General features: G+C 42.0%; 2 protein-coding genes across 2 annotated transcripts in view; both read left to right on the forward strand.

Moving 5' to 3' along the window:
• TMEM132D (transmembrane protein 132D) overlaps positions 1–26,864 on the forward strand; it is a 679,411-nt gene that overhangs the window by 486,681 nt on the left and 165,866 nt on the right. The window lies entirely within an intron of this gene.
• On the forward strand, positions 14,898–15,227 carry LOC118906899 (cytochrome c oxidase subunit 6A1, mitochondrial-like). The gene has a single exon (XM_036874815.1). It carries the CDS (start codon positions 14,898–14,900, stop codon positions 15,225–15,227), a length of 330 nt encoding a protein of 109 aa, XP_036730710.1.

Genomic DNA, 26,864 nt, shown 5'->3' on the forward strand with positions numbered 1-26,864 from the left:
CATCTTAAATATCTTTCATCAGTGTCTTATAGTTTTCTGCATACAGGTCTTTTGTCTCCTTAGGTAGGTTTATTCCTAGGTATTTTATTCTTTTTGAAGAACCTAGGGGCAGGACAGAGATAAAGATGCAGACGTAGAGAATGGACTTGAGGACCTGGGGAGAGGGAAGGGTAAGCTGGGACGAAGTGAGAGTGGCATTGACATATATACACTACCAAATGTAAAACAGATAACTAGTGGGAAGCAGCTTCATATAGCACAGGAAGATCAGCTCGGTGCTTTGTGACCACCTAGAGGGGTGGGATAAGGAGGGTGGGAGGGAGACGCAAGAGGGAGGGGATATGGGGATATATGTATACGTATAGCTGATTCAGTTTGTTATACAGCAGAAACTAACACAACATTGTAAAGCAATTATACTCCAATAAAGATGTTTAAAAAAATAAAAAATAAAAAAAAAATGCAGATGCAGATGTCATGTAATAGAACAGCATGTGAAAAACAGCCCCAAATAAGAGCGTCTCCAGGGAACCTTATTTTCTTTCTTTTAGACCATGTTTGTCTTAGATAAGAAGCCATCCAGCATTTGCCAGTGTTGGCTGTAAAGCATATGGGAAAGCAGAGAAATCTCATTTCATACAAAACATGAAAAATCTAAATGCTGCAAACATGTTGGTAATTATGTGGCAGTCATAATGAGAAAAAAATATTAAATTTTTTGAAAAAATTTTTCAAATAGCACATTAAAGTATGTGTTTTCACAAAGTAGTGGTTGTCTCATGTGGGACTGAAATATTTTCCCAGTCTTCTTTAACTCTGGGAAGTTATCAACAAAAAAACATTATTTTCTTGACAGATGCTAAGAAAAGTGGAAATTTCAATAGATGCTGAAATTTGAGTTGGTGTAGAATTAAAGAAAACTCCTTTTTAAGTAACAATTCCACAAGTTCTTTATTAATCTTCGTGTGACGAATGGTAAATGCAGAGTTAGAACTTTACCATGTGGGCAAATAAGAAAAAAAAAAAAAAATCTGCCTTCTCCGTTTGTATAAACCATTCTTTTCAGTTGTGTGGCTCAATTATCCCTTAAATTTAGCCTAAACAAAAGTGATTGATTTATCCTTAAACGCAATTTCTCTTTTGCTTCAAAGAGGAGGTTATGAATGCAAATGAAGAAGACATCACTTTGTACTCTTACTTTGGTGGAGGAGACTATCTTTTCCTCTTTTTCTCCCCTCCTATTCTCTCTCCCCTATTCATTTCTCTCCTCCTGTATTAGGGTTCTCCAGAGAAACAGAATCAATAGGAGTTAGATAGATAGATAGATAGGGACATAGATATATCTATCTCTATATCTATGTATTTATATCTCTATATCTATATATATATCTAGACAGAGACAGACAGACAGATGAGAGGGGATATATATTATATAATTGTCTATTATTATTCTCCTTTTCTTAATATTATGCTATATTATACTATATTAATATTACATTACAAACTAAGAAAAGGAAGAAATTTGTCCCTTTTCTCCCTCCCGGAGATGGGACATCTCATCTCATCTTGTCCTGCTTTCAGACTGGAATTTGTACCACCAGCTCCCCTGTTTCTCAGACTGTCAGACTCCGCCTGGACTTACACTGCCAGCTCTCCTGGGCCTTTAGCTTGTGGCCAGCAGATTGTGGGATGCCTAAGCCTCTTATTATTGAATTTATCAGCTGTCAGTGTGTCATCAGTTGAGACACTTTCAGAACGCAAGAGACAGGGGGCCCACTTCAAACACGCAGACACAGCGAGCAAACTTCTCTTGCCACACCCTAAGGAGCTGAGAGGGACAGCCTTGGGGTGGCCGGTGCAGGTGCCAGCCCTGTTTCACTGTAGTGCCTTCAGTCCTGCTAGGCTGTTGCTTGATCCTCTCCTCCACGCTCCCTTCATGCTTATCACCAAACCACTGGAGCAGAGGGATTCAGCCAGAGAAAGCAGAACAGCTGTCCTCCAACTAGCAAACGGAAGTCCTTCCTCTTGGTCAGCTCATGCCAGATGAGGCCATCACCTGCCCCTAAACAGTCACCGGATACTCTGACAAGTCTAAGGCTGGCTTCCTAAACTCATCATAGCCAAGGGGATAGTATTGACATGCTCGGTTAAGAGGGCGGGTAGCGTAAGCCTTCTCTGAATCCACAGGCTGTAAGTAAGGATGGATATTTGAATAAAACCAGGTTTCTGATAGTAAGGAGGGAAGGAAGAACGGAAGCATGAAATTACATGAAAGTTGCCTAGAAAATCCCTGGCAGGAAAATACAGGACAAATATGATTGCATAGGGTTTTGGGTGAAAGGAGTTAATTACCTTTCCATATCACGTACAAAACAAACCTTGAAACCTCCAACAAAAACAGTGAAAAACTTCCTATAGAAAAGGTGATCGAAAAATCAAAATAATAGACGTGTGAAGAAAGAACCCATCCTTCATTAGCAAAACACACCTGTGTACAGTAGGAAACAGATTACTTCCCACCTTCGGAAAATCACCAACGGCACCGTGGTCCTTACTGAAGCAAACATATTTGTTCTGCTATAACTCATCATCCATAGCTGATCTGAAATGCTTGGTGATATTAAAAGCTGAAGATTGAGCGTCAGCCAAGGTTTAAAGCCTTGAAATGTGTTTATTTATAACCTGTGAATTTCCCATCAAAAGGGATTTTAACAAACGTGAAACAGAGGAATCGGACAATCTGAAACTCAAGTCCAAACTAATTCTAATCACATTTTCCTAAAGAATCAGCACTCTCCTTCAGAATCAGTTTAATTCTCTATGGCTCGCCGGTGGTGAGCCTTTGGTTGATTAATTCATCTAAGGCTAGATTGTGTTTGTCTGTTTATTTCTCTGTTTGGAATGTGTTCACAAAGCTTGGTGTTCATCCCCAAGGCCATAGCAAGTGCATGTGTGTCCATTTTTCTACTAATAGAATGATCGTATGTGTCAGAGAATATCATGACTAGATCAGAGAAGATGGAAGAAGTTACTCTTTAAGCTTTTTTAATTGTAAAAACATGAGAAATATTCACAGTAACAGGAAGAAGGGACTTTTTTATGCCTTGTCTAAAAAGGCAGCTGTACCGTAAAACAGCAGAATTCCTCAGAATTACTACCTGAGGGACGTAGTACTTACAGTTCAAAGTGATTTTTTTAACAGAACTTATTTTTCTTAAACCTGTCAGCAACAAACTGTGGGGCAGGAAGCATTTAAACTGCTTGCTGTGTTTCATGCAGATCTGTTTGCCTGACAATTTTAAAATGGAAATGGAGGCTATCAGTCCTTATGAATTTGTAGTTATATGCAAGTATAATAAGATAACATATGGAAAAGCAATGGAATAATTAAGAAAAGGATTTTGCTAAGCATGTTACCGGAGATCTGAGAGTTCTATCCATAAATCTTGCCTTTCTCCGTTTTGAAAATATGTGTGTCTAGCCAGTTAATTCTTTTAACGAATATAAGCAGGTTAGGTATTACCCACCTCTTACTGTGTGTAGCAGATTCACCTTTTTAAAAAATAGGAAAAGTTTGAACTCATTTCCGAGATACAAGACAGGTGGCAAAGTTAACCTCCCAGTCTATGAATCCAGGTAGAGTGATGGAACCCAGGGCCCATGTCTTTCTAGACAATTCTGTCCTTAATTTAAAGAAATGCCCTTTGTGGTAATGAAGTTGGGGAATCATAATAAGCATACAATTCCATTACTGAGAAAAGGGCTCAATCCTGCAAACGTAAGAGACTGTCTCATTCACTGAGTATCTAGGGAGTTATTGTGTTTTGTTACCTGACTCACCAGGTAGACTCTTTATAGAACTTATCATTTAAGCTTCACAAGAACATGAGAGGCATCATGACCATTTTTCAGATGGGAAAACTGAGACTCATGGAAAGACAGTAAGTTACTGAAAGTCACACGGCTAGAAAGAGTCTGGTACTTGTTAACCAGCAGGGTTTAGGTGTGGAACTATGCCAGTAAGAATATGCAGAAGCATCACTTGCCCTCTGAAGAGATGCAGGACATAAGGCACATCTATGTGCCTAAAGATGAGCAAACGTAAAACATCAATCCCACACATGAATGGATGGTAAAGGTGTACTTCATGCAATGGTCCTGTATACATTTATCTTCAAACTGGAAGACGAAAAAGCAGGGCTATGGTATGACTAAGTGGTGGATGGATGATGTTAGGAGCTTTCTGAATGACAGGAGAAAATAAATGAGACTCCCAAGAAATAAAACCCATGTCGCTGTCACCTCTTCTCACAGTAACTTTGGCAAGTTTCTGTCTTCGTGTCTCCCTTTTCTTATCTATGAAATACCGCCGCATTGAGCCCATCCACTGAATAGAATTCTTGACATTTTGTTAGATCAGTGGTGATATGTTTCACAACAGCCTATGCATTTTCCATGTTATGATGGAATTCCCTCTACAGCACTCCCCACTAGGGAACTGTACAGGCTCTTATTGATCTTCTCTGGGTGTAGAGAATAATGCACTATCTCTTAGGGAAACCCACACCATAGACATAATAGGTAAAAGTAAAGATATGGGTAAAATATAGATATGAATATGAATGATAGAGATAATTTAGCTATACGTGACATATACATAAAGACAGAGAGAGAGAGAGAGAGATTTGTAATGTTCAACATCTAGTGGATGGCATCTCTGCCATTTCACTACCCACTCAAGTCATCTTTGATACCCCTCTGTCCCGTATCCTTATATTCAACCCAGTACCAAGAACTTTTGATTTTACCTCCTAATTCTCAAACCCATCCTTCTCTTCCATATCCACTGCCACTATTGTAGTTCAAATTATCTTCATTTCCGGTCATAACATATGTTTCATCCACTCTTAATCCCTCTGCACTCCGCTCTCTACATTGCAGACAGTAATCTTTTAGAAATTCAGCTTTGATGATGTCACTACCTTCTGTTTGAAACATGTGAATGACATGACTTATTGCTCTGGGAAGAGACACCAGAATGCTTAACATGGCACGTGAAGCCTACTTACTGTCTGTGATCTACCCCTTGCCTACCTTTCTGGCCTCTTCTAGCATCATCGTCTTTTACAAGAGAGCTGAAAAGTGTAGTTTTCCCTGCCTGAGGAGTTGGCAAATCCAGTCTTTCTCCAGTTTAAATATCTCTCAGTTCTTTCATCTGTTATCACTGTCTAACTACGCCAGGCATTCTTCCCTAAATACCCTTGGGTTTGTTCGTGTCCTTGGAGATGACAGTTTCTCTTCTTTTCAGCATTCAATTGTCCGTGAGTCTCAGTTTTGATCCCAAACTTAATTTGTAGTCCTGGAACTGAAAATAGTATTCAGGGGCATGAACTGACAAAGAAGAGAATGGAGCTGGGCTTTAATATCTTATTTGGCGCCACATATTCCCCTGAACGCCGGCCAGTTTGCCAAGACCCTTCTTGGGAAGCTGCGTGGCATTGTCGACTCCCAGTTACATAGATCTCTGCTCTTTTCACATGCGGGTCCTCAGCTGTATCTTATCGATGATTGTTCTGGTTCAGGGAGGGTTTGGGGCCAGGAAGCTAATCGCGTTGGATGCAGTCCATCGTCATTCCAGCTCCTTGAAATATTTTAGGATCCTGAATCTGTGATGGAGCGTTTTGATGATACATCTCAGCTTGATGTCATGTATAACTGTAATTAGCATCCTCTCAGTGTCCTCATTCAATTCATTAGGAATTCTGAACAGAACGTGGATGAGGAGAGCACCTTCTGTGGAATTCCAAAGCTTCTGAGATGAACACACGTGCCAGCTTTTTCTTCCTAACTCATGGGCTACTTTCTTGAACCCCTTTTCTCATTCCTTCTCATCTACCCACCTGTTCTGCTCCAGGGAAGTCTTTAGAGTTCCTTTCTGCCTAATCTAATCCTTTGGTGATTGCATCCTTTCTTGTGATGTTAAATATCATCTAGTCACTGATAATTCCACAATGTGTGTCTCTAGCCTAGAATTCTCCCCTGAACTCCAGTTTCCACAACTACTCTTGGCTGTTCAGTAGGCGTTTCACACTAGCATGTCCTAAACCAAACCCCTGATCTTCACCCTGCAAGCGTATTCCTTCTGGAAATGTCCCCATTTCAGTCAATGGTAATTCCATCGTTCCAGTTGCTCAGACCCAAACTGTGGAATCCTTCACTCTCAGACCTCACATCCAATCTCTTGGTTGGTCCTGAGAGTTCTACCTTCACAATAAATCCAGAACCTGATCATATATCAGGCTAATACTCCGGTACAAGGCATCAGCGGACATGCCATCTATTTCACTTGATCTTCAGTTTATTGTTTGGTTCCTCAAACTGTAAGTCCATGGGGGCAGGAATTTTTGTGTGTTTTCTTACATGTTTATTCTTAGTATCTAAAACAGTTCGTAGTACACAGAAAGTGTTCAAAAATGTCTCAGATGAATAAATCATAGATGCTCCCTCATTCAGATTCGTATCACTTCTCACTGCCCACAATAACACGGCGAGATATTCTATCACTGTCTGACCAATATCCGAGATACAGCATGTTTACGTATTCTAAAAATGAATAAAAAAATTTCCCTAAACCTTTTCTTCTCATGTTTTCAGCCTGAAATCTGTTCTCAAACCAATAACCTAAGAGTTGTCCATGGTACTGACTTTTCATACCCTACGTGCCAACCAATAACCCTGTTAGTTTTGTCTCCAAAGTATATCCTTGAGTTTGATCTCTTCTGCTATTCCCCAAGTTCAAGACACTTTAATTTCTTGCCCTAACGATGTGGTCTCCTGTCCTTTACTTTTGCCACACCCCCACTCTCACCTGATCCATTTTCCTCAATAGCAGCTGGGAGATCTTTTTGAAACACCAGACACCTACCCATCTTTTCTGCCTAAGATCATTGCATCCAATTCCATCCACACTTACAATAAAATTCAAAGTTCTTACTAAGACTCAAAGACCCCTTCATTGTCTGGTCCCTCCCTACCTCTTTGACCTCATTTCCTAAAACCAACTCCCTTGCTGGTAAGCTTCACACTCCCATCCTTTGGTGTTCCTGAACCTTGCCCTGACCGCAGGGTGTTTGCACTGGCTGTTCCCCTGCCTGGAGGTCTCTTCCACAAGCATGTCTCACCGCTGACTCATCACTCGTCCTGCCCTTCTGTATAAGTTTTCTTCAATCAGTGAAGAAATCAGTGTTGTACCCACCGCCATCAAGACATGTTTATTCCATCACATGGCTCACCTGCTTTGATTTACCTTTAATTATCGGAACTTATCCTCCTTATTTTTACGTTTCCTTGCGAGTGTTCTTCCCCACTAGATTTTAGACTTCTTGAACACAGGGAGCTTGTCCACCTTGATGGATGCAGTATCCACACACCTAGAACATTAACTGGCACATAGTAGGGGCTCAAAATACTTGTTGGATGATGAAACGATGGTGCATATAAGATCCAACCAATTAATAACGGAGGTTATTCAAGCATGACATGTCCTTATGAAGCCATAGCATCTTCTAGGGATTGGTAGCTCTTTGTTAAAAGTACTCATGATATTTTTAACAACCTTTTCTGCACCTGTGTCTATGTTGATTTCAGGCTTACTGATCTGCAGTTTTCATAACCGACTTTCTGTCCTGTCCATTTTTGTTCATTGGAAATTATTCTGGGGCCTCTCTGTCTGTATATGGTTCCTCACAGGTTCAGTAAAAACACTACGAAGTCTGTCTGTCTGTCCCTCGGAGTGATACACCCAATTCTGGAGGCTTGCTCTCACTTAAAAAGGCTCAGTGATGGCTTGCAAATTATTCACCCGATGTGGGTCTGATTCCTTCTTAACCACTCTCACTTCTGCTCTGATGACTTTCTGACAATGGAATCGAAGCAGAAATGGAAATGAGGTGTTTCGGTAGCTGATATCATTTTCCAAAAGCCTTCCTTTTCCTGGATGTTTGTGCCTGGAATCTTCTTTTTGCTTGGGCAGACCCGTTTGCTTTGCCATCCTCTTGCCTATTCTGCCTTAAAGGACTTCAAGAGCCTCTGGATTGCAGCCAGATTTGGCCAGAGAGAAGCCTCTGGAAGCCCCAGCAGGAGCCCAGAGGGCAGGAGTGGAGGGACGTGGAGCTTCTTCCCTGCTGGCTGTCTCTCTGCGCGTTCCCCGGGGCGCGGGGCGGGTCCCTCTGCCAAACATCACTGCTGCTCCCAACAGCATCCCTCCTCCCCCAAGGGTCGGCAACAGCAGGGCAGGTGCTGGCTCCAGGTTACTGATGCTTTCTCTGTGGTCCCTCTATGTCGCCACCTTCCTAAATTAACCCTCCTCCACCTGCCCTCCTGTAATCCTCCCTCAAGGAGATTGGGACTGACATATATGCGCCACTACGTATAAAATAGTCAACTAATGACAACCTACTGTAGAGCACAGGGAACTCTGCTCAATGTTATGTGGCAGCCTGGATGGGAGGGGAGTTTGGGGAAGAATGGATACATGTATATGCATGGCTGAGTCGCTTTGCTGTGCGCCTGAAACTATCACAACATTGTTAATCGGCTACACTCCAATAGAAAATACAAAGTTAAACAAAAAGGAAAAAGAGTGGATATATGTATACGTATGACTGATTCACTTTGCTGTACAGCAAGAAACTAATGCATTGTAAAGCAACCGTACTCCAGTAAAAATTAAATTTAAAAAGAGACCCACTTCTCACCACAAGCCCCCCAGCTGTCCCTTCCCTGGCCAAGCTTAGACCTTCAGATGTTCTTGGCTTTTCTTCCTCTAGCAATCATTTGCCTTTGTGAAATCAGAATTTCAGTTTTCCCCCTTGGTCAGACCTCATCTAGATTTTCTGTCCATAGAACTTCTTTTTCTTTTCTCAAAACTTTTAGAAATCTGGCTTCCTTCTGTGACCCTGCTTGGTGACAAGTGACCTTTTCCCACTGACCACTTCCAACTCAGCCAGGTGTCTCGTGGGAACGTTCCAGGTATAAAGAGTGACTCAGTTCTAGCTTTTATAGGCTGCTTTCTTAGAGTTTTCTTAGCTCTAGCTTCGCTTTTCTTTTTTTTCCCCAGGATTCCCTTTTATGTGATTTGACCGCCTCTTAACCTCCAGTGAGCTTGGAGTGCCCTGTGTTTCTTTTTCCCATAAGAGCTTCACTGAGCACATCTTAATTGTTCAGTCTGTAAGACGCCTAGTCCTCCCAATGTGCGGGGGCCAGTTAGCGAATAGGGACAATGGAGGTCAGATTTCACGGGTCCTGCACGAAGCCCAGCTCTGCCCTAGACGGTCAGGCGGGGAGTCCTTCTGAAACCAGACTGCAGGTTGGATCATCACCTACAGAGCACCTCTAACCACGTGACACCCCAATCCCAGTCCTACTTTCATCCCTAAGGACGCCACCCACGTTCATGTGTGGAGAGAGACAGAGCCAAAATTATATTAAGGAGACAAACCCCAGAGGGCTGTAAAGACAAATCTTGGAACAAAAGCTACTGAGATAATTTCGTGCCTAATTGTGGTAAAGTAATTGCTGAACTAGTAATTAAATAGGTGACTGGACAGTTTAACAACACCTATTAAACCTCTGTGTTTGACAACAGCAACATGTCACCAGCAACCATAAAAAGAACGTTAAGACTCAACTTTCACAGAGAACCAGAGGGAACGTAGGGACCCAGGTGGAGTTCACTCCTTTTTTTTTTTTAATTTATTTTTTATTTTTGGCTGCGTTGGGTCTTCATTGTGGTGCGCAGGCTTCTCATTGCGGTGGCTTCTCTTGTTGCGGAGCACGGGCTCTAGGCACGCGGGCTTCAGTAGTTGTGGCACTCGGGCTCAGTAGTTGTGGTGCACGGGCTTAGTTGCTCTGCGGCATGTGGGATCTTCCCAGACCAGGGCCCGAACCTGTGCCTCCTGCATTGGCAGGCGGATTCTTAACCACTGCGCCACCAGGGAAGCCCTGCATTTCACTCTGTAGAGAAGATAATGATGATGGATTTTGCTCTTGACAGCCATACTACATAGCTGGCTTCTGAGTGTGTTTGTTCAGGAGGTTACACAGGTGACATAAAGAGAGGAAGGGTCGACCTCCCTCCAATGAACGAGTAAACTGAGGCTCATAAGAGCATCCCGTGTATCCTAAAGACTAACTCTTTGGCTCTCCTCTTACATAAGCTACTTACCCTTACTTACTTTTCCTTACAAATTTTGACCCAAAGCTACAGTTACCTACTTCCTTTCCAGCAACTACCTACTTCCCTTATAATACCTCTAAGAATGTCATTTAGATTAACATCTAAAATGGAGAATTAATCAATATCCACCTAGAGTCTGCTATTGACCCCGTCCTGGCAGGTAGAGACCACTTACGTAGGACATTCTCATTCCATCGAATATTCTCTGCGCACGTGTAGCTGGGAATGGCCCAGAAAGAATGGCTGAATTATGACTGCCCTTTCTTTTCCTAAACTCTAGTTAATAAATCCATCTAAGTGGCATGGGCTGTTTATCGTGTTTTATTATTCATTTCAGAATTAACTAAGTGGCATTCTGCTCTTTCTGGAGAATTATTTTATTTTGCAGCTGCAATCAATTTATGATTTCTAAACAGGCAAGGGGTCATTGATTATTTTCAAGGGAAACGATAGTCAGCAAGCCCTGCTTGTATTTTGATATGTTGGCCAAAGTGGGTTTTGTGACAGAGAGAAAATGGAAGGGAATTAATTAGTGAATCATCCTTTCACGGATGTTTTACAAATTATTTACATACTGTACCATGAAATCAAATTATATTCCTTTTTCATAAAGAATCCTTTGTGGAGTTTTCCTCATTCGTTCAATCATGCATATATTCTACAAATATGTATGTCTGTGTGTGTGCACATGTCTTGAATGTATTAGGTAAAGTGTAAGGTTTGGTAAATAAAGCAGACATAAATCCCACTCCCATGATGTTAGTGGTAAAGATGTAGGAAACAGATAATGAACAGGTAAATAAATAAATAAGTGAACATTGCACGTATCAGACAACATGCTATAAAATATCAAACAGAATATGGTGATGGAGAATTAAGGATTGGAGAAGGGGGACACTTAGTTTGGAAAATCAGAGAAGGTCAGCCTTAAGGAGGTGGTGTTGAAACTGAGGCTTGCGGGATAAAGACATGTCAGTCCTACACAGTGCAGGAGATGTGGGCGCTGCAGACAGAAGGAACCTTCTACAGGTGGGTTCTAAGGCAGAAAACAGCTCAAAGTGGCCAGGGTGGCCAGAAGGCAAAGAGTCAGAGAAAAGTGTCTCAAGCTGAGCTTGAAGTGGGAATCTGGACTTTTATTCCAAGTGCAACGGTTAGAATTTGGGGGGTGTCAATTAGAAAATTTTAAACTATATATTTTATGGATTTTAAATACTTTGTGAGTGGAGATTGTATTGGAGGAGAGCAGCGAGGCAGGCGGCAGGAGAATTTGCGGACTACTTTACCGCATCCGTCAGGGAAACGATGGAAGAGGGAGGGGCAGTGAGAAGGGGGCGGAGTCAAGATACCTGAGGTTACAGTGAGTCCCCTACACGCGAACCTTCAAGTTGCGAACTTTCACAGATGCGAATGTGCGTGCGCGTGTCCAGTCAGGTAAGTTAGTTCACGTGTCTGGCGTACATTGTCATGTGCTTTCATCCTCTGCAAGTGGTTGTGCTTTTGTGTACTTTACTGTACGGTACTGTACAGAGTACAGTAGTACAGTACCTTTATTTCAAGCCCAGGGTGTCCGGAAGCAAGCATAAAAGCAGCAGTGATGTAGCTGGTGCTACTGTCCTTTTCGAGGTACTGTACTGTAAGATTAAAAATGTTTTATTTATTTTTTGTTTGCTTGTTTTTGATGTATCATTTATGTGAAATGTATTATAAACCTATTACAGTACAGTACTGTGTAGCCGATTGTGTTAGTTGGGCACCTAGGCTGACTTTGTTGGACTTATGAACAAATTGGACTTAAGAACGCGATCTCGGAACGGAACTCGTTCGTATGTAGGGGACTAACTGTATAATAACGAGAAAGAGCTGTTGAGCCTTGCTGGTGGATGGTCATGTGGGCATTGAGAGAAAGAAGAGGATCCTGATAAGTCTGTGTCTGATTTCAAATAAATGGAAATAAGGAGGTGTTTGCTACGAACCGGAGAGGTGAAGAAGGGGATGGCATGATTTCAAGGAGCAATCAAAAAAACTTTAGTTTTCGATATGTAAATTTGGGGATGCTTGGGAAATAGGAAGAAGAGTTAAGGCTATGACCTTCATATAAATCAGATGTTCATTGCCAAAAAGAATCTCTAGGCTTGAATTACCAACTAAGCACAGCATTGAAGCTTAAGCTGTGGTATTTCCACTGGTGTTTTTTGGTTTTTGTTTTTTTTTAAATAGCAGTAATAATAACAACAAGGGAGTCATTTGCCGAATGCCCGCTCTGTTAGGTGCACGATAGGTGCCTTATAGTTGCGGTCATTTATAAAAATTATATCCTTTCCGTGGTGTTTTTGAGTTTCTCTCTACTTCTAGAAACTCTAAAATCTTTCTGCACTAATATACACTACCATTTTCAAACTAGTAGCACTAATTTTAAAACAAGTTTAAATAGTACCTCTATGAATGTCACGCGTTGCATTTGGAATTGCTAAATTTGCTTAGGGAAAAAAATCCAGGGTAGTCTTTGCCCGCTGTCCTGTGTTGCTTCTTTATTTCAAATCTTGAAATATTTGAAGAAGAAGCCTGGGTTAAAGGCTCAACAAATCCCCCAAAACTATCTGTTTCCAGATTTACCTGTTGTTCATAAGCTGACCCTTAGGACTGCTTGTATTCCTACCTTTTCCTTGGCCTGTAGGATGCTGATGGCCACCTTTGCATCCCGCCTGTAGCAATTGGACGCAAAGATGGTGGTGGTCTGGACTGATATGCACTGCCCTGACCCTGGATTTCTCATTATCACCCTCATTGTTCTCTGCACCATGATTTCCTCAAGTCAGCATGTCCCAAACAAATGATCCATGGGACACTGGTGCTCTGAGTAGTATTGATTTTGTATTTTAAAAAATGCTTTGCCAGGGATGTGAAATGCTGGGCTAACCAAAGTTAGCAGGATTCTCCACGGTAGGACCACCCAGAACTGTAAATAACGATCCTTTTCTGCATGAGGGGAATTAAGATTTTCTTCACCATGGAATCCTATTTGCCAGTGGATTTTTCCCAAGTCACAATGACCATCATCTGTAATTGTTCCATGGAATGCAGTTTGGGATCTCTTACTTGACCTATTAAATATAGTTCCAATTCCTTCTTTGGAAAGAGATGAAACGTAAGTAAACAAATTGAAAATGTAAAGGCGGGTAAATTACGGAAGGCTTGCTATGCTGACATTGGTTTTCAGACCTCTTTTCAGCTATGGAACTTCTCTACTGGGTCTCCCTGAAGAAGTTCTTTGATTTCTTTTTAATCTCTTTATCTGCTCAGGGGACAGTATTATCAAACTCTTGATTTTGCGTGGATGTTGTGAAAAGAGGCAGGACTGCATCACTTAGATGTGCTTTTTAGCTTTTGGTATCCAAGGTGTTATATAAATCCCAGGCCTTGTTTGTACTGTGGTTATAATAAGCAGTGTAACTTTTCTACTGGGTAACCCTGAGATAACATTGTCAGAGAAAAAGAAATGGCTGAACAGAACCACTTCCACGAGTTAAACCCATTCCCTGACAGCTGGCTGGTGGGTGAGTTGCTGAATTCTGAGATTTGAAGTGGCATTTACAGAAGACCTTATTTTGAGAAGGCACCACAGAAAATTATAACAAGTGTTATTTAACAGCTCTAATTATGATTTTTTCCCCTCTCTCTCTGTGCTTGTATCTACAATTTGATCCAAATTAATATTTATTTATACTAATAATAGCCAAGCCAGATGGATTGCTCACTATGTAGCAAGCAGTGCTCACAAGGGCTTTGCATGAACTAACCCATTTAATCTTCATGATAACCTAGGGGGTGGGCGCTATTATTGTCCTCCTTTTAATGATGGTGAGACTGAGGTTAAGAGAGGTTAAGAAACTGACCAAACTCTAACTCAGACAGTGTAGCTCCAAAGCTCACACTCCTATCATGCTGTCTTTCATCAGCTTTGCAATACATCGCATAACTCTCTGTCCTCAGACATGCATTCCTGCCCAATCCCTTTACCTTGACTTTGTAACTAACACAGAACTCAATGTCCTACTCTTTGGGGGCCCTTGGCCAAGCCTCAGGAAGACAGTGACACTTGGACTCCGTGAAACTCAAATCAAGCTTCCACTTCCCAAATATCAGCGATGCGTGTAGGCGTCAGCTGACGTTGACGAGCAGCTCAGACTTAGAGCAATATTGCTTTAGTTTCTGGTAATCTCTATGAAGCCATGCTTTCTCCAACTTTCTGGAGCACGTGTGAGTTTCTTGTTCAGATGCCTTTGATCATTTTTGAATTCAGTGCAATATTTAGAGAGCTGTTAATATAAGCTCGCACTGTGCTTCCTATTTGGGGTACAATGCTGAATCGGGCTGATAAGGTCTCTGCTGTCAGTTAAATTCCTTTCTAGGGAAGAAACTGGCACTGCCCAAGTGATACCAAAATACGAACAGTTTAGAACAGTTTAGATCATGGTGGGTCCACGTAGTGTGGGTGTGGAAGGTGCGGGCTTCTTTATAAGCATAGTTAGACTTTAAGAGACCTGGATATCAAGAAGGGCTAGCAGTGTGACGATCTGGGGTCCCAGGGCACCAGACAAAGAGAACAGCAAGTTCTAACAACAAATGAGAAGACCCAGGTAGGCGGTGATGCCGGTTGAAAATGGTGGCAGCAGCTGGATCCCGGGTATCTGGGCCGCTAGGTCGTTCGCGGCTGCAGCTGAGTCGGCCTATGTCGAGTGGTGCCCACAGCGAGCAGGGCTCAGCTCGCGTGTGGAAGGCCCTCACCTGCCTCGTGGCGCTCCCCAGGGTGGGAGTGAGCATGCTGGACGTCTTCCTGAAGTCGTGCCCCGGAGAGGAGGGCAGACGGGAGTCGGTCGACTACCCCCATCTCCGCATCAGGTCCAAGCCCTTTCCCTGGGAAGATGGTAACCATACCCTTGTCCAGAACCCTCATGTGAATCTGCTTCCAACTGGCTGTGAAGATGAATAAAGAGAACCTGGACCACTACAGTGGGGACCACAGCACTAGTTTGGGCCATTACTCTGCACACATGGACCAGAAAAGTTAGGGGACCTGAAGCTCACCTTCTTGTGTCCGGTGATGACCATTATACTTGATGACCATTATACTGATTTTCCATCCCTTATACTTGATGACCATTATACTGATCTTCCGTCTCTTTGCTAAAGGGGACCTTAAGCTCACCTTCTTGTATCTAGTGATGACCATTATACTTGATGACCATTACACTGATTTTCCATCCCTTATACTTGATGACCATTATACTTGATGACCATTACACTGATTTTCCATCCCTTATACTTGATGACCATTATACTTGATGACCATTATACTGATCTTCCATCCCTTATACTTGATGACCATTATACTGATCTTCTGTCCCTTTGCTAAAGGGGACCTTAAGCTCACCTTCTTGTATCTAGTGATGACCATTATACTTGATGACCATTATACTGATCTTCCATCCCTTTGCTTATGGCAGGAGATGGCTTAAATAAATAACTTACTCATGAGCTGAAAAAAACCAAAAAAAGACCCAGGTATGCTTGGGACACGAGGTCAGAGTGGGGGACTGTTACAAGATGACATGAGAGAGGTTGGCAGGGCCTTGGAGAAGATGGGGTCTTTTAGGGCATGATCTGGAATTTGAATTTTATTGTAAGTGCAGAGTTGAAAGGTAGGGAGTTTACACTTTAAAGGGTCACCCCAGCCAGTGTGTGAAAACCAGAGGGGATGTATTGAGCCAAGGGCACTGCTTCGAGGCTCTGAGCATCCAGTGATGTTGGAGGTGGGCTACAGTGAGACAGTGCAGATGAAGAATCAGGTGGAAACATTGATGCTTGGAGCTTGGGGGTGGATTCAATATATGGGGATGGAATTAAGAGGAAGAACTTGTAAGTGGAGTACAATACATTGGGTTTTACTTTTTGGTTCTTCCTCCATCAAAGCAGATGTAGAAGTGAGGGGATCACCATCAGTGAGGGAAAACAAACCAGATATGAACAGGCTGTGGTGGATTACACTGGGACCCCAGCTCTCCGTCCCGTATTTTATAGCTGCGTCCCTGCCTGCTGGTGGATGGAGTTCACTTCCTTTCCCATTAACTTTGAACTTAGCCACGCTACTTGCTTTGGCCAAGGCGATGTTGGCGGATGTGAGCAGAGCAGGTGCTGGAGATGTGCTTACGTGGCCGGGTCTGCCCTCTTGTACTTCTGGCATCGTTATGAGAAAAACACGCCGTGTAGTCAGGCGGCCCCAGAAGAATGAGAGACGTGTGGAGCAGACCTGCCCCATGTGGAGCCTGGAGCCAGATTCTGTGGACCTTCTGAGCCCAGCTGACCCGCAGCCTGAAGCAGAGCATCACCAGCTGATGCATGGACCAGGGATGCTGAGAATAAATGCTCCGTGTGGTACGCCGCTGGCTAACTGAGGCAGAGCCCTTCGGAGGCACCAGCCCAGCCGTAGGAAGTGTGGCAGACAAGCATTATGAATATGGATAAGCCCCGTTCTGACTCTTCATAAGCAAAGTCTTTGGAGCCTGGGAATCTGCTAGGATTCACAGTAGCTACAGTGTATGTCCTTAAGATAAATGCTGTAGATAGAAGAAAAGAAAAGAAAAGAGAAAAAGAGAAAAAAAAGTTGATAGCTCTCCAGGCCTTTTGGTGCTGTGAAGGTCTTTAACAATGCACCTGCGAACTTACGGTTACCAGAGGGGAAGGGTCGGGGGCAGGGATAGACTGGGAGTTTGGGATTGACATATACACACTGCTATGTTTAAAATATACAACCAACAAGGACCTCCTCTACAGCACAGGGAACGCTGCTCAATATTCTGTAATAACCTAAATGGGAAAAGAATTTGAAGAAGAATTGGTACAAGTATATGTATAACTGAATCACTTTGCTGTACACCCGAAACTAACACAGCATTGTTAATCTACTATACTCCAGTATAAAATAAAAATTAAACAAACAAACAACAACAAAAAACAATGCACCTGCCTAAAATATTCTGTTCCCTCCCAGAGACATCATCATTTGGGACAATAGAATATGGTGCTTAAAAGGCAGAGCCCGGAAATTAGACAAGGCTGAGAGTGAATTCTGTATCTGCCACCTATTTGCTCTTGGTGTTGGGTATTTCATTTAATCTCCCTAAACCTCAGTTTCCTCGTTTGTGAAATGAGGCAGTGATACCCACCCACTCAGCTTGGGGAGGAGGGTAGATGTGATTAAATAATACATAAAAGTCCTAGAACAGTGCTTAATGCAACAGAAGTGCTTTGGTTCCCAATCTGAAAAATAAGAAGAATGTCTATGCTTTGGAAGCAAGTTTGATGAGGAGGTAAATTACCATGGACACTTCAGTCTCCTGTATGAGTCTCTTTTCTTTAAACATCTACCAAAAGGTCTTTGCTCAACATTTACTGAATAAATGTTAAGAGATAGAGAAAGAGAGTGGGACAATGTCGTGAGCCCTCACCCCAGCCCCGAGCTCTGTAGTGGGATGTGCCCTATACAAACACCCAGAAGAGGATCCAGATATTTATAATACAGGGACCTGAGAAACCAGACTCTGGAAAAAAATCAAGCATTAGCAAGAAGCTTGAATAAATGACACAGCCAAACCCAGGGCTTGCTCCAATGGGACAGTCCTTTCTAGAATGAGAGTTTGTGCTTTGATTTCAATCATCCGCTTTCAAGACTGTGTGGGATAAATAATGCCCCCCAAGATGTCCACATCCTTAATTCTGGAACCTGGGAATGTTAAGTTACATGGCAAAAGGGGCTTTGCAGATGTGGTTAAGGGTGTTACATGAGCAGGTTGCCTTCGTCATCCATATGGATGTGATTACAAAAGTCCTGATAAAGGAGAGAAACAGAGAATTGGCTACAGTAGGACACGCACGTGAGGATTTTTCAGAGGAGGCTGGAGGGAAGCAACAGATTGGAGTGATGTTGGAAGGGGCCACAAGCCATGGAATGCTGGCAGCCTCTGGATATGTATGGATATGTATATGTTTTTTAAATTTATTTATTTAATTTTGGCTGCGTTGGGTCTTAGTTGCGGCACGTGGGATCTTTTGTTGCAGCATGCGGGCTTCTCTCTAGTTGTGGCACGAGGGCTTTTTTTTTTCTCTAGTTGTGGCTCACGGGCTCCAGAGCGCATGGACTCAGTAGTTGTGGCGCACGGGCTTAGTTGCCCCGCGGCATGTGGGATCTTAGTTCCCCAACCACGGATCGAACCCACGTCCCCTGTATTGGAAGGCAGGTTCTTAACCACTGGACCACCGGGGAAGTCCCAACCTCTGGATATTTGGAAAGGCAAGGGGACAGATTCTCCCCTGAAGCTTCCAGAAGGAACATGCCCTGTGGACACCTTGCTTTTATACTTCTGACCTGCAGAAGTGAAAGAATCCATTTGCATTGTTCTGAGTCACCAGGCTTGTGGTCATGTGTTAACAGCAGCAACAGGAAACTAATACAAGGTCTTTAACAGGTACTTGTATGTGTGTGAGCTCTTAAGTTGGGCAGGTGCCCAGTGGTTACCTGTAACCCAGTTCTTCCATCCCTAGCCCTGGCTACCAAACAACATCGAATGTCTTTTTACTTGAATGGGTCAATGACATTCCCGATTTTGTGACTCTCAGAATTCTCTCCTTTTACAGGATAGCTATCTGGCAAGGTGCCTTTTGCTCTGTGGGTTAATAGCTTCTCTGAGCATTGATTGACCAATGGGAGTATTGCATTCACACCACACACTCCTGCATCTTTATTAAGTAGCTGCTCAAGTATTCACCATCGCCTCTAAGATTAGTTGGCTTCCCTGTGCATTTTGAAAGGCCCATTAAAACAGTCATTGTTCTATGAATCTTCTTTGTGCCCAAACTCCAAATGTGCAGAGACTCGCCAAAAAAAAAAAAAGTGTGAGGTTTTATTTTTTTCTTCATTTTTGCACCTTTTTTGGTCAACTTTTAAAGCACTCAAGTTATCTTTGTGTTTGACTCATTTCAGATTTTGAAAGCACAGGGAAAGGGCTTGAGGGTTGACGCTTGCCTATGAAAATGATGAAGCGCGACTGGGTAGCAGTCAGGCCGGGATGGTTCATTGAAGAAACTGGTTTAACTTTACAGCACAAAAGGTTCATAGACATGATAGCTTCCTCTTCTTTAGCACCACTATGAGAACATCCTGAAGGACATCTGAGAAAGATGTAGTGTACCCTTCCCTCTTGTCTCTGCAGTGAATTAAATTTAGTGCGAATGAAGATGTGAAAATGATATCTGATTATTAATAGTGTCTGCAGGTTCCAAGAGTTTTTTAAAAATGTCAATTGTTCATTAAAAATGTCCAGTTTGATGAGAGGTGGGATGGTGGAGATTGTCATGAGTTGTCACACATAAAACATTTTCTGAGCTGCCCTAGCTTTCTGTAAATGATTCTTTATATCATTTTGGACCAAAATGTGCTTTTGAGAAACATCAATCTAATGTGAAACTGTTAAAACCCTTTGTTGCAAGTGACTGTAAACCCAATTCAACTAGGTGAAACAGAAGAGAGATATTGGTTGACTTCCATAAGAAACAGTCTGCACATAGAGTTCAGGTATGGCTTGATCCAGGAGCTTAAACACTATCATCAGGATACTTGCCCTGTACCCACTGTGAAATTTAGCCAGCATGGCCTTTGGAGGGCAGTGTAAGAGAGCTGGACTAAAGAATTTGTATCAGTTACACATCTTTGTGCCATTTCAGACCTTCTCTGAAGGCCAGGTCTACCTGGTTCAGGGACATTGGGCTGTTTTTTTCAACTGCTATAACACTAAACTCCCTAATGACGCCAGGGAATTTGCTTTGCCACAAAAAAACAGTGCCTGACCTTAGGCCTGTGCTGTCCCGCCCTAGGGCTCTCTTGTTCACTCTGAAATGTGCAGGATTTTCTGGACAAGTACACACATGCTACCCAGAAGCAAAGAGGAATTAGCATCCTGCAGGGCACACCTTTGACCAACAAAAGATGGAAACTAGTGGATAAATCCCTCCCCAGGTGGACGGATCTGAGAAGCATCCATTAGTATGGTCTCCCAGGAAAGAGTCTGGCAAATTTGGGCAATTTGTCATGCTTGATATCAAACACTTGCCAGCTCCTTCGTGTGTGTTCATCAGTTTCCTTCCTTCCCTGCCCCTCTCCTTTTTTCCGGCACTCCTGCCCCAAGGCTGGCACGCCCCTCGTGCGTTCATAGCACATAACCTCTGCCTCGGGCTCTCCTTTCTGTACAACACAGGTTGAGTGACTATTTATGATTTATTTGGAAGAAGTGGGTGCCTTTTCTTTCTTAGATGCCTTAAAATACCTCACACACCTAGGACATTATGGAACTATGGGGAGGAAGATAGACTTCAGTAAAACAGAATTGCGGGTTTTATCCAGATTTACTTAGTACTCAGCCATAGAAACAAGAGCATGGTTCGGAAGCTTCTAACACTTGTCCACTGATCATGCTGCATGGCTGTGAAAAGCATGAAGGCAAAGTACGTAACACAGGAGATTCTTTCATCCTGCCCAAAGAATATCTTGTTGCTTCTAGAACAGAATGTAGAGGTGATTAGAGAGGTAACTCTGGTGTAGTGTAGTTAGATTAAAATATCTGTTCTGTTGTCACCAGTGGCAGGATTCTCTACTTTTTTATGGCTGTATAATACTCCATTGTATACATATAGTGCATTTTTTAATCCATCAATAGACATATAGGTTGTTTCCATATCTTGGCTATTGTGAATAAGTTTGCAATCATTGCAACGCAGGGGTGCAGATCTCTCTTCCAGATACTGATTTCATTTCCTTTGGATATATACCCAGAAATGGGATCACTGGATAGTAATGGTAGGTCTATTTTAAATTGCGGGGTGGGGGGGACCTCCATTCTGTTTTCCGTAATGGCTGCACCAACTTACATTCCTTCCAAGACATGAGACTATGAAATAAGCTGGACAGAGAAACACAGACACTCTCTGGTATCATTTATATGTGGAATCTAAATAAAGAAAAGTTGAATTCATAGAAAGAGAGTAGAATAGTGGTTACCAGTGTCTGGCGGTGGGGGAAATGGGGAGATGCTGGCCCAAGGGTGCACTCTTCTAGTTATAAGATGAATAAGTTCTGGGGATCTAGTATACAGCATGGTGACTATAGTTAATAATTCTATATTTTTTACTTGAAATTTACTAAGAGAGTAGATATAAAGTGTTCTTTCACAAAAAAGGTAACGGTGAGGTGATAGATGTGTTATTTAGCTTGATTGTGGTAATCATTTCACAATTATACATACATTAAATCATCATATTCTGCACTTTAAATATATTTTATAATTTCATTTGTCAATTATGCTTCAATAAAGCTGAAAACACTTTTAATATTAAAAAATACCTGTACTGCCATTTTCCTTTTGACAGTCCAGTTGTTATTCAATCCAAGCATCTCTCTACAACACCATTGGGAGGTTTAAATGGGATAATGCATTCAAATTCTCCCAATACATACAACACAATCAAAAGGCTTTATTGTTGCTAAACCTAGATTTCTGTGGTGGATTGTTTACTTATATTTATGATTGTATTAGGGTGGTCCAGAGAAACAGAACCAATAGTATGTATACAGGCGGATCTCAGAGATACTGTGGATTTGGTTCCAGACCACTGCAAATAAGCAAATATCACAATAAAGTGAGTCACGTGAATTTTTTGTTTCCCCAGTACATATAAAAGTTATGTTTGCACCCCACTGTGGTCTATTAAGTGTGCAATAGCATTATGTCTAAAATAACACTATACATACCTTATTCAAAAATACTTTATTATTATTATTATTATTATTTTTTTTAAAACAAACTGGCCTCATTCTTTTTTTTTTTTTTTTTTTTTTTTTATTTTTTATTTTTGTCTGTGTTGGGTCTTCGTTTCTGTGCGAGGGCTTTCTCTGGTTGTGGCAAGTGGGGGCCTCTCTTCATCGCGGTGCGCGGGCCTCTCACTGTCGCGGCCTCTCTTGTTGCGGAGCACAGGCTCCAGACGCGCAGGCTCAGTAGTTGTGGCTCACGGGCCTAGTCGCTCCGCGGCATGTGGGATCTTCCCAGACCAGGGCTCGAACCCGTGTCCCCTGCATTGGCAGGCAGATTCTCAACCACTGCGCCACCAGGGAAGCCCAAAATACTTTATTATTAAAAATACTAACCATCATCTGGGCCTTGAGCAAGTCATAGTTGTAACATCAAAGATCACTGACCACAGATCACTGTAACAAATATAATAATACTGAAAAAGTTTGAAATATTGAGAGAATGACCAAAATGGGACCCAGAGACACAAAGTGAGCAAATGCTATTGGAAAAAAGGGCATGGACAGACTTGCTTGATACAAGGTTGCCACAAACCTTCAATTTGTAAAAAAAACACAGTATCTGCAAAGCACAATAAAGCGAAGCACAATGAAATGAGGTCTGCCTATCTATACTTTTTACTTTTACATATATATGTATATATATATACACACACATATATACATTATATATGTATGTATATATACATATACACATATATGCGTTATATATGTATATATAATGTATGTATACAGTATATATGTATATATACAGAATTGTATATATATATATACACATATACATATATATATATACATATATATATATATATATATATAAAGAGATTTATTATAAAGAACAGTTATGGAGTCTGGCAAGTCTGAAGTCTGCAGAGTATACTAGCAGACTGAGGGCACAAACAGCTAATGTTCAGTGTGAGGCCAAAGGCCGTCTTCTACAGAGCCAGGAAGAGCCACTGTTGCAGTGAAGTCCAAAAGGCAGTGTGCAGGAGAATTCTCTCTTGCTTGGCAGGGGCCGTTCTTTTTGTTCTACTCGGGCCTTCAACTGATTGGATGAGGCCCACCACATTATGGAGAGCAATCTGCTTTAAATGTTAATCTCGTTCAAAAACCTCCTTACAAAAACACCTAGGATAATATTTTAAGCAACTGTCTGGGCACCCCATAGCCCAGTCAAGCTGATGCATAAAATTAACCATCGCAACAGTGAAGAATCTTTTTTTCAAAACACCCATAACCTGAAGAAAACAGTAAACAGTCATATAAGAGATTTCAACAAAATATCGAAATTGTGGAAAGAAGACTCTCAGGTGGTCACTGAATTAGCAGACCAGAGGTAGCTAACCACCTGCAGAGAGGTCTGGGGGATATATTGATGGAGAGAGAGAGAGGCAGTGTGTGTGTGGGAGAGAAAGAGAGAGAGAGAATAAAAAAGCTCAGGACTTGGAGGTTCCAGTTATCTTAGAAATCAGTGTGAGGTGGTACTGAAAACAGGAAGACAAGCTGAAACTCTCTGTAAGAAATACTTAACCCTCCCAGAGCCCCTCCTGCAGCCTTAGCTGGTGTCACCTGTCCAACAAGCTCCCACTGTGAGACGGAAGGTTGGCTGTCTGGACAGGGTTAGTGAGAAAGGCTCTGGCCCTGATGAGAGGCTCTGTCCTGAACAGGGGGCTCTGCTAAACATCTTCACACACCATGGTGAGATGCCTCTCCGTGATGCCTTCCTTGTTTGAGCCCCAAATCACTAACACAGGGCAAGCAATTTTATGACAGGCTTTATGATTTTACCATAAACTTCATTGCATTGTTTCACTTTGTAAAATATTTCAGCCAATGACCTTGTTTTGCAGATTAGGAAACAGACATAAAGGTCTGCCAGCCAGTGATTTTCCCAGTACCCATAATTTGCATGTGAGGCACCAAAAATCTTGAAGTGTGTTCTGAATCATGGAAGAAACATTGAACTTTGGTCCGTATCACTCACTATTCTGATTACATAAATGTTCTTGATCCATCCATGGGAATAGTGTCCTGAGCCATAAACTTCTAGATGCAAGATAAATATTTTTATTACTTTTCAATAACTTGATTTGTTTCGAGTTTCCAAGTTCTGCTAGGCTAGTTGTCAGAAACCTAATCTCAGTCTCTGTGAGGCCCCCACCTCCCCTTTTCTTCTTGGGTTGTTTACATCCTGGGAAGTCCCAGAATGTATTTCCAAAGCGTATGGAGACGGGGACATCTGAGTGCATATAATTTGTTCCTGTGAGCATCTTCTGAGATGCCAGCTCTCCCATCTGGCTTTTACGCATTGGTCCATGAAAATTCCTGTGCACACAAGCCACTGGGAAAAGCGTTTTACCCTCATCTATATAGTAAAGCACCTTTTCAGGTCCAGAAGCTCTCTTGGCTACTTCCAAGCCACTCCTGGGCACAGAAGAACTGTGTGCTTCTCTACAACCCAGGGCATGGTACATGTCCAAGATGCTCTGGCAGCCTAGTGAAATCTCAGGCAATTCCTCTCTCCGGAGACTCTCCACATCCCTGGGAACTTGCCACAGGGAGCAAGTAATGGAATAGATTCTCTGTTCTCAGATCCCATCTCTCCTTAGCTTGAAGTCAAAGACTCTATGTGAAACCCGCCAACTGACTATCTTCCCCTATTTTTAGCTTGAGGAAGCAAATTCAGGAAGTTAAAGGACCCTTGCTATTACTCACTGAGTGTTCCCTCAAATCTTGACATTGGCTGTATTTTTTTTTTCTATTCCAGTGTAGACTTTTGGAAATTAAAAGCCAGGAAAAGATTTTTCTCTCCTTTTGCTTTCTTCTCTACTTTTTTATTCGCACATCTTGTCCCACACAATGGCATAACTGATCATGTGTATGTCTGTATTATTCATCATCAAATATTATTAAAAATAATGTCTTTATAATCCTCAGTAATACCAACTGGACTTTCTGGGTGGTTCTACTTGCATTTATCCATGTCCTTCTATACCAAGGACAATTGGTGGCAGGATATAAGGAACCAGAAGTAAAGTTTATAAATCTGAGGCTGGAATTGAGATGCCCGAGAATAGGTTGAAGTGTGCTAGTCTGTTTCCTTTGGTAATTAACCCTGCCCTTCTCTAGTTAAAGGATTCTCTTTAAAGGAGGGATCAACGTCATTTGCTGTCGTGGGTGTGATCTGACTGGCGATAAGAGGCATATGTGGGTGGCTCCCTCTTTTTTATGAGGATCTTTGGCTGCTCAGATGCTGGTATTTGCTACGCTCAGGCGGGCTAATGGGGAGGAAGTCGACAGATTTCTTCCATTATTGCTCTACTGACCACATCAGAGCTATGTCTGGGAAATGGGAAAGGAAGTATCATTACAGGGACCAGTATCTTTTCTTACTGATGAGAATGGATTTGTTCAATGAATCATACAAAGACTGTGAATAGCACCAGGTGACGTAAGTTTGTCCTTTAGTAATGTTCTTCCATCTCTCTTTTTAAAATTTTATTGATGTATAATTGATTTACAATGTTGTGACTCAGTTATACATATATATGTATATTCGTTTTTTTTAAACATCTTTATTGGAGTATAATTGCTTTACAATGGTGTGTTAGTTGTTGCTGTATAACAGAGTGAATCAGCTATACCTATACATATATCCCCATATCTCCTCCCTCTTGCGTCTCCCTCCCACCCTCGCTATCCCACCCCTCTAGGTGGTCACAAAGCACCAAGCTGATCTCCCTGTGCTATGCAGCTGCTTCCCACTAGCTATCTATTTTACATTTGGTAGTGTATATATGTCCTTGCCACTCTCTCACTCCATCCCAGCTTACCCTTCCCCCTCCCTGTGTCCTCAAGTCCATTCTTTATGTCTGCATCTTTATTCCTGTCCTGCCCCTAGGTTCTTCAGAACCATTTTTTTTTTTTTTTTTAGATTCCATATATATGTGTAAGCCTACAGTATTTGTTTTTCTCTTTCTGACTTACTTCACTCTGTATGACAGACTCTAGGTCCATCCACCTCACTACAAATAACTCAATTTCATTTCTTTTTATGGCTGAGTAATATTCCATTGTATATATGTGCCACATCTTCTTTATCCATTCATCTGTCGATGGACACTTAGGTTGCTTCCATGTCCTGGCTATTGTAAATAGAGCTGCAATGAACATTGTGGTACATGACTCTTTTTGAATTATGGTTTTCTCAGGGTATATGCCCAGTAGTGGGATTGCTGGGTCATATGGTAGTTGTTTTTGGTTTTTTCAGGAACCTCCATACTGTTCTCCATAGTGGCTGTATCAATTTCATTCCCAGCAACAGTGCAGGAGGATGCCCTTTTCTCCACACCCTCTCCAGCATTTATTGTTTGTAGATTTTTTGATGATGGCCATTCTGACTGGTGTGAGGTGATACCTCATTGTAGTTTTGATTTGCATTTCTCTAATAATTAGTGATGTTGAGCATCCTTTCATGTGTTTGTTGGCAATCTGTATATCTTCTTTGGAGAAACGTCTATTTAGGTCTTCTGCCCATTTTTGGATTGGGTTGTTTTTTTGATATTGAGCTGCATGAGCTGCTTGTATATTTTGGAGATTAATCCTTTGTCAGTTGCTTCGTTTGCAAATATTTTCTCCCATTCTGAGGGTTGTCTTTTCCTCTTGTTTATGGTTTCCTTTGCTGTGCAAAAGCTTTTGAGTTTCATTAGGTCC

The sequence above is a fragment of the Balaenoptera musculus genome, chromosome 14 (assembly GCF_009873245.2).
Source record: "Balaenoptera musculus isolate JJ_BM4_2016_0621 chromosome 14, mBalMus1.pri.v3, whole genome shotgun sequence".
Classification (NCBI taxonomy): domain Eukaryota; kingdom Metazoa; phylum Chordata; class Mammalia; order Artiodactyla; family Balaenopteridae; genus Balaenoptera; species Balaenoptera musculus.

Excerpts from the sequence above, each read along its gene's own strand:
- LOC118906899 (XM_036874815.1), top strand. The coding sequence starts at position 14,898 with ATGGTGGCAGCAGCTGGATCCCGGGTATCTGGGCCGCTAGGTCGTTCG.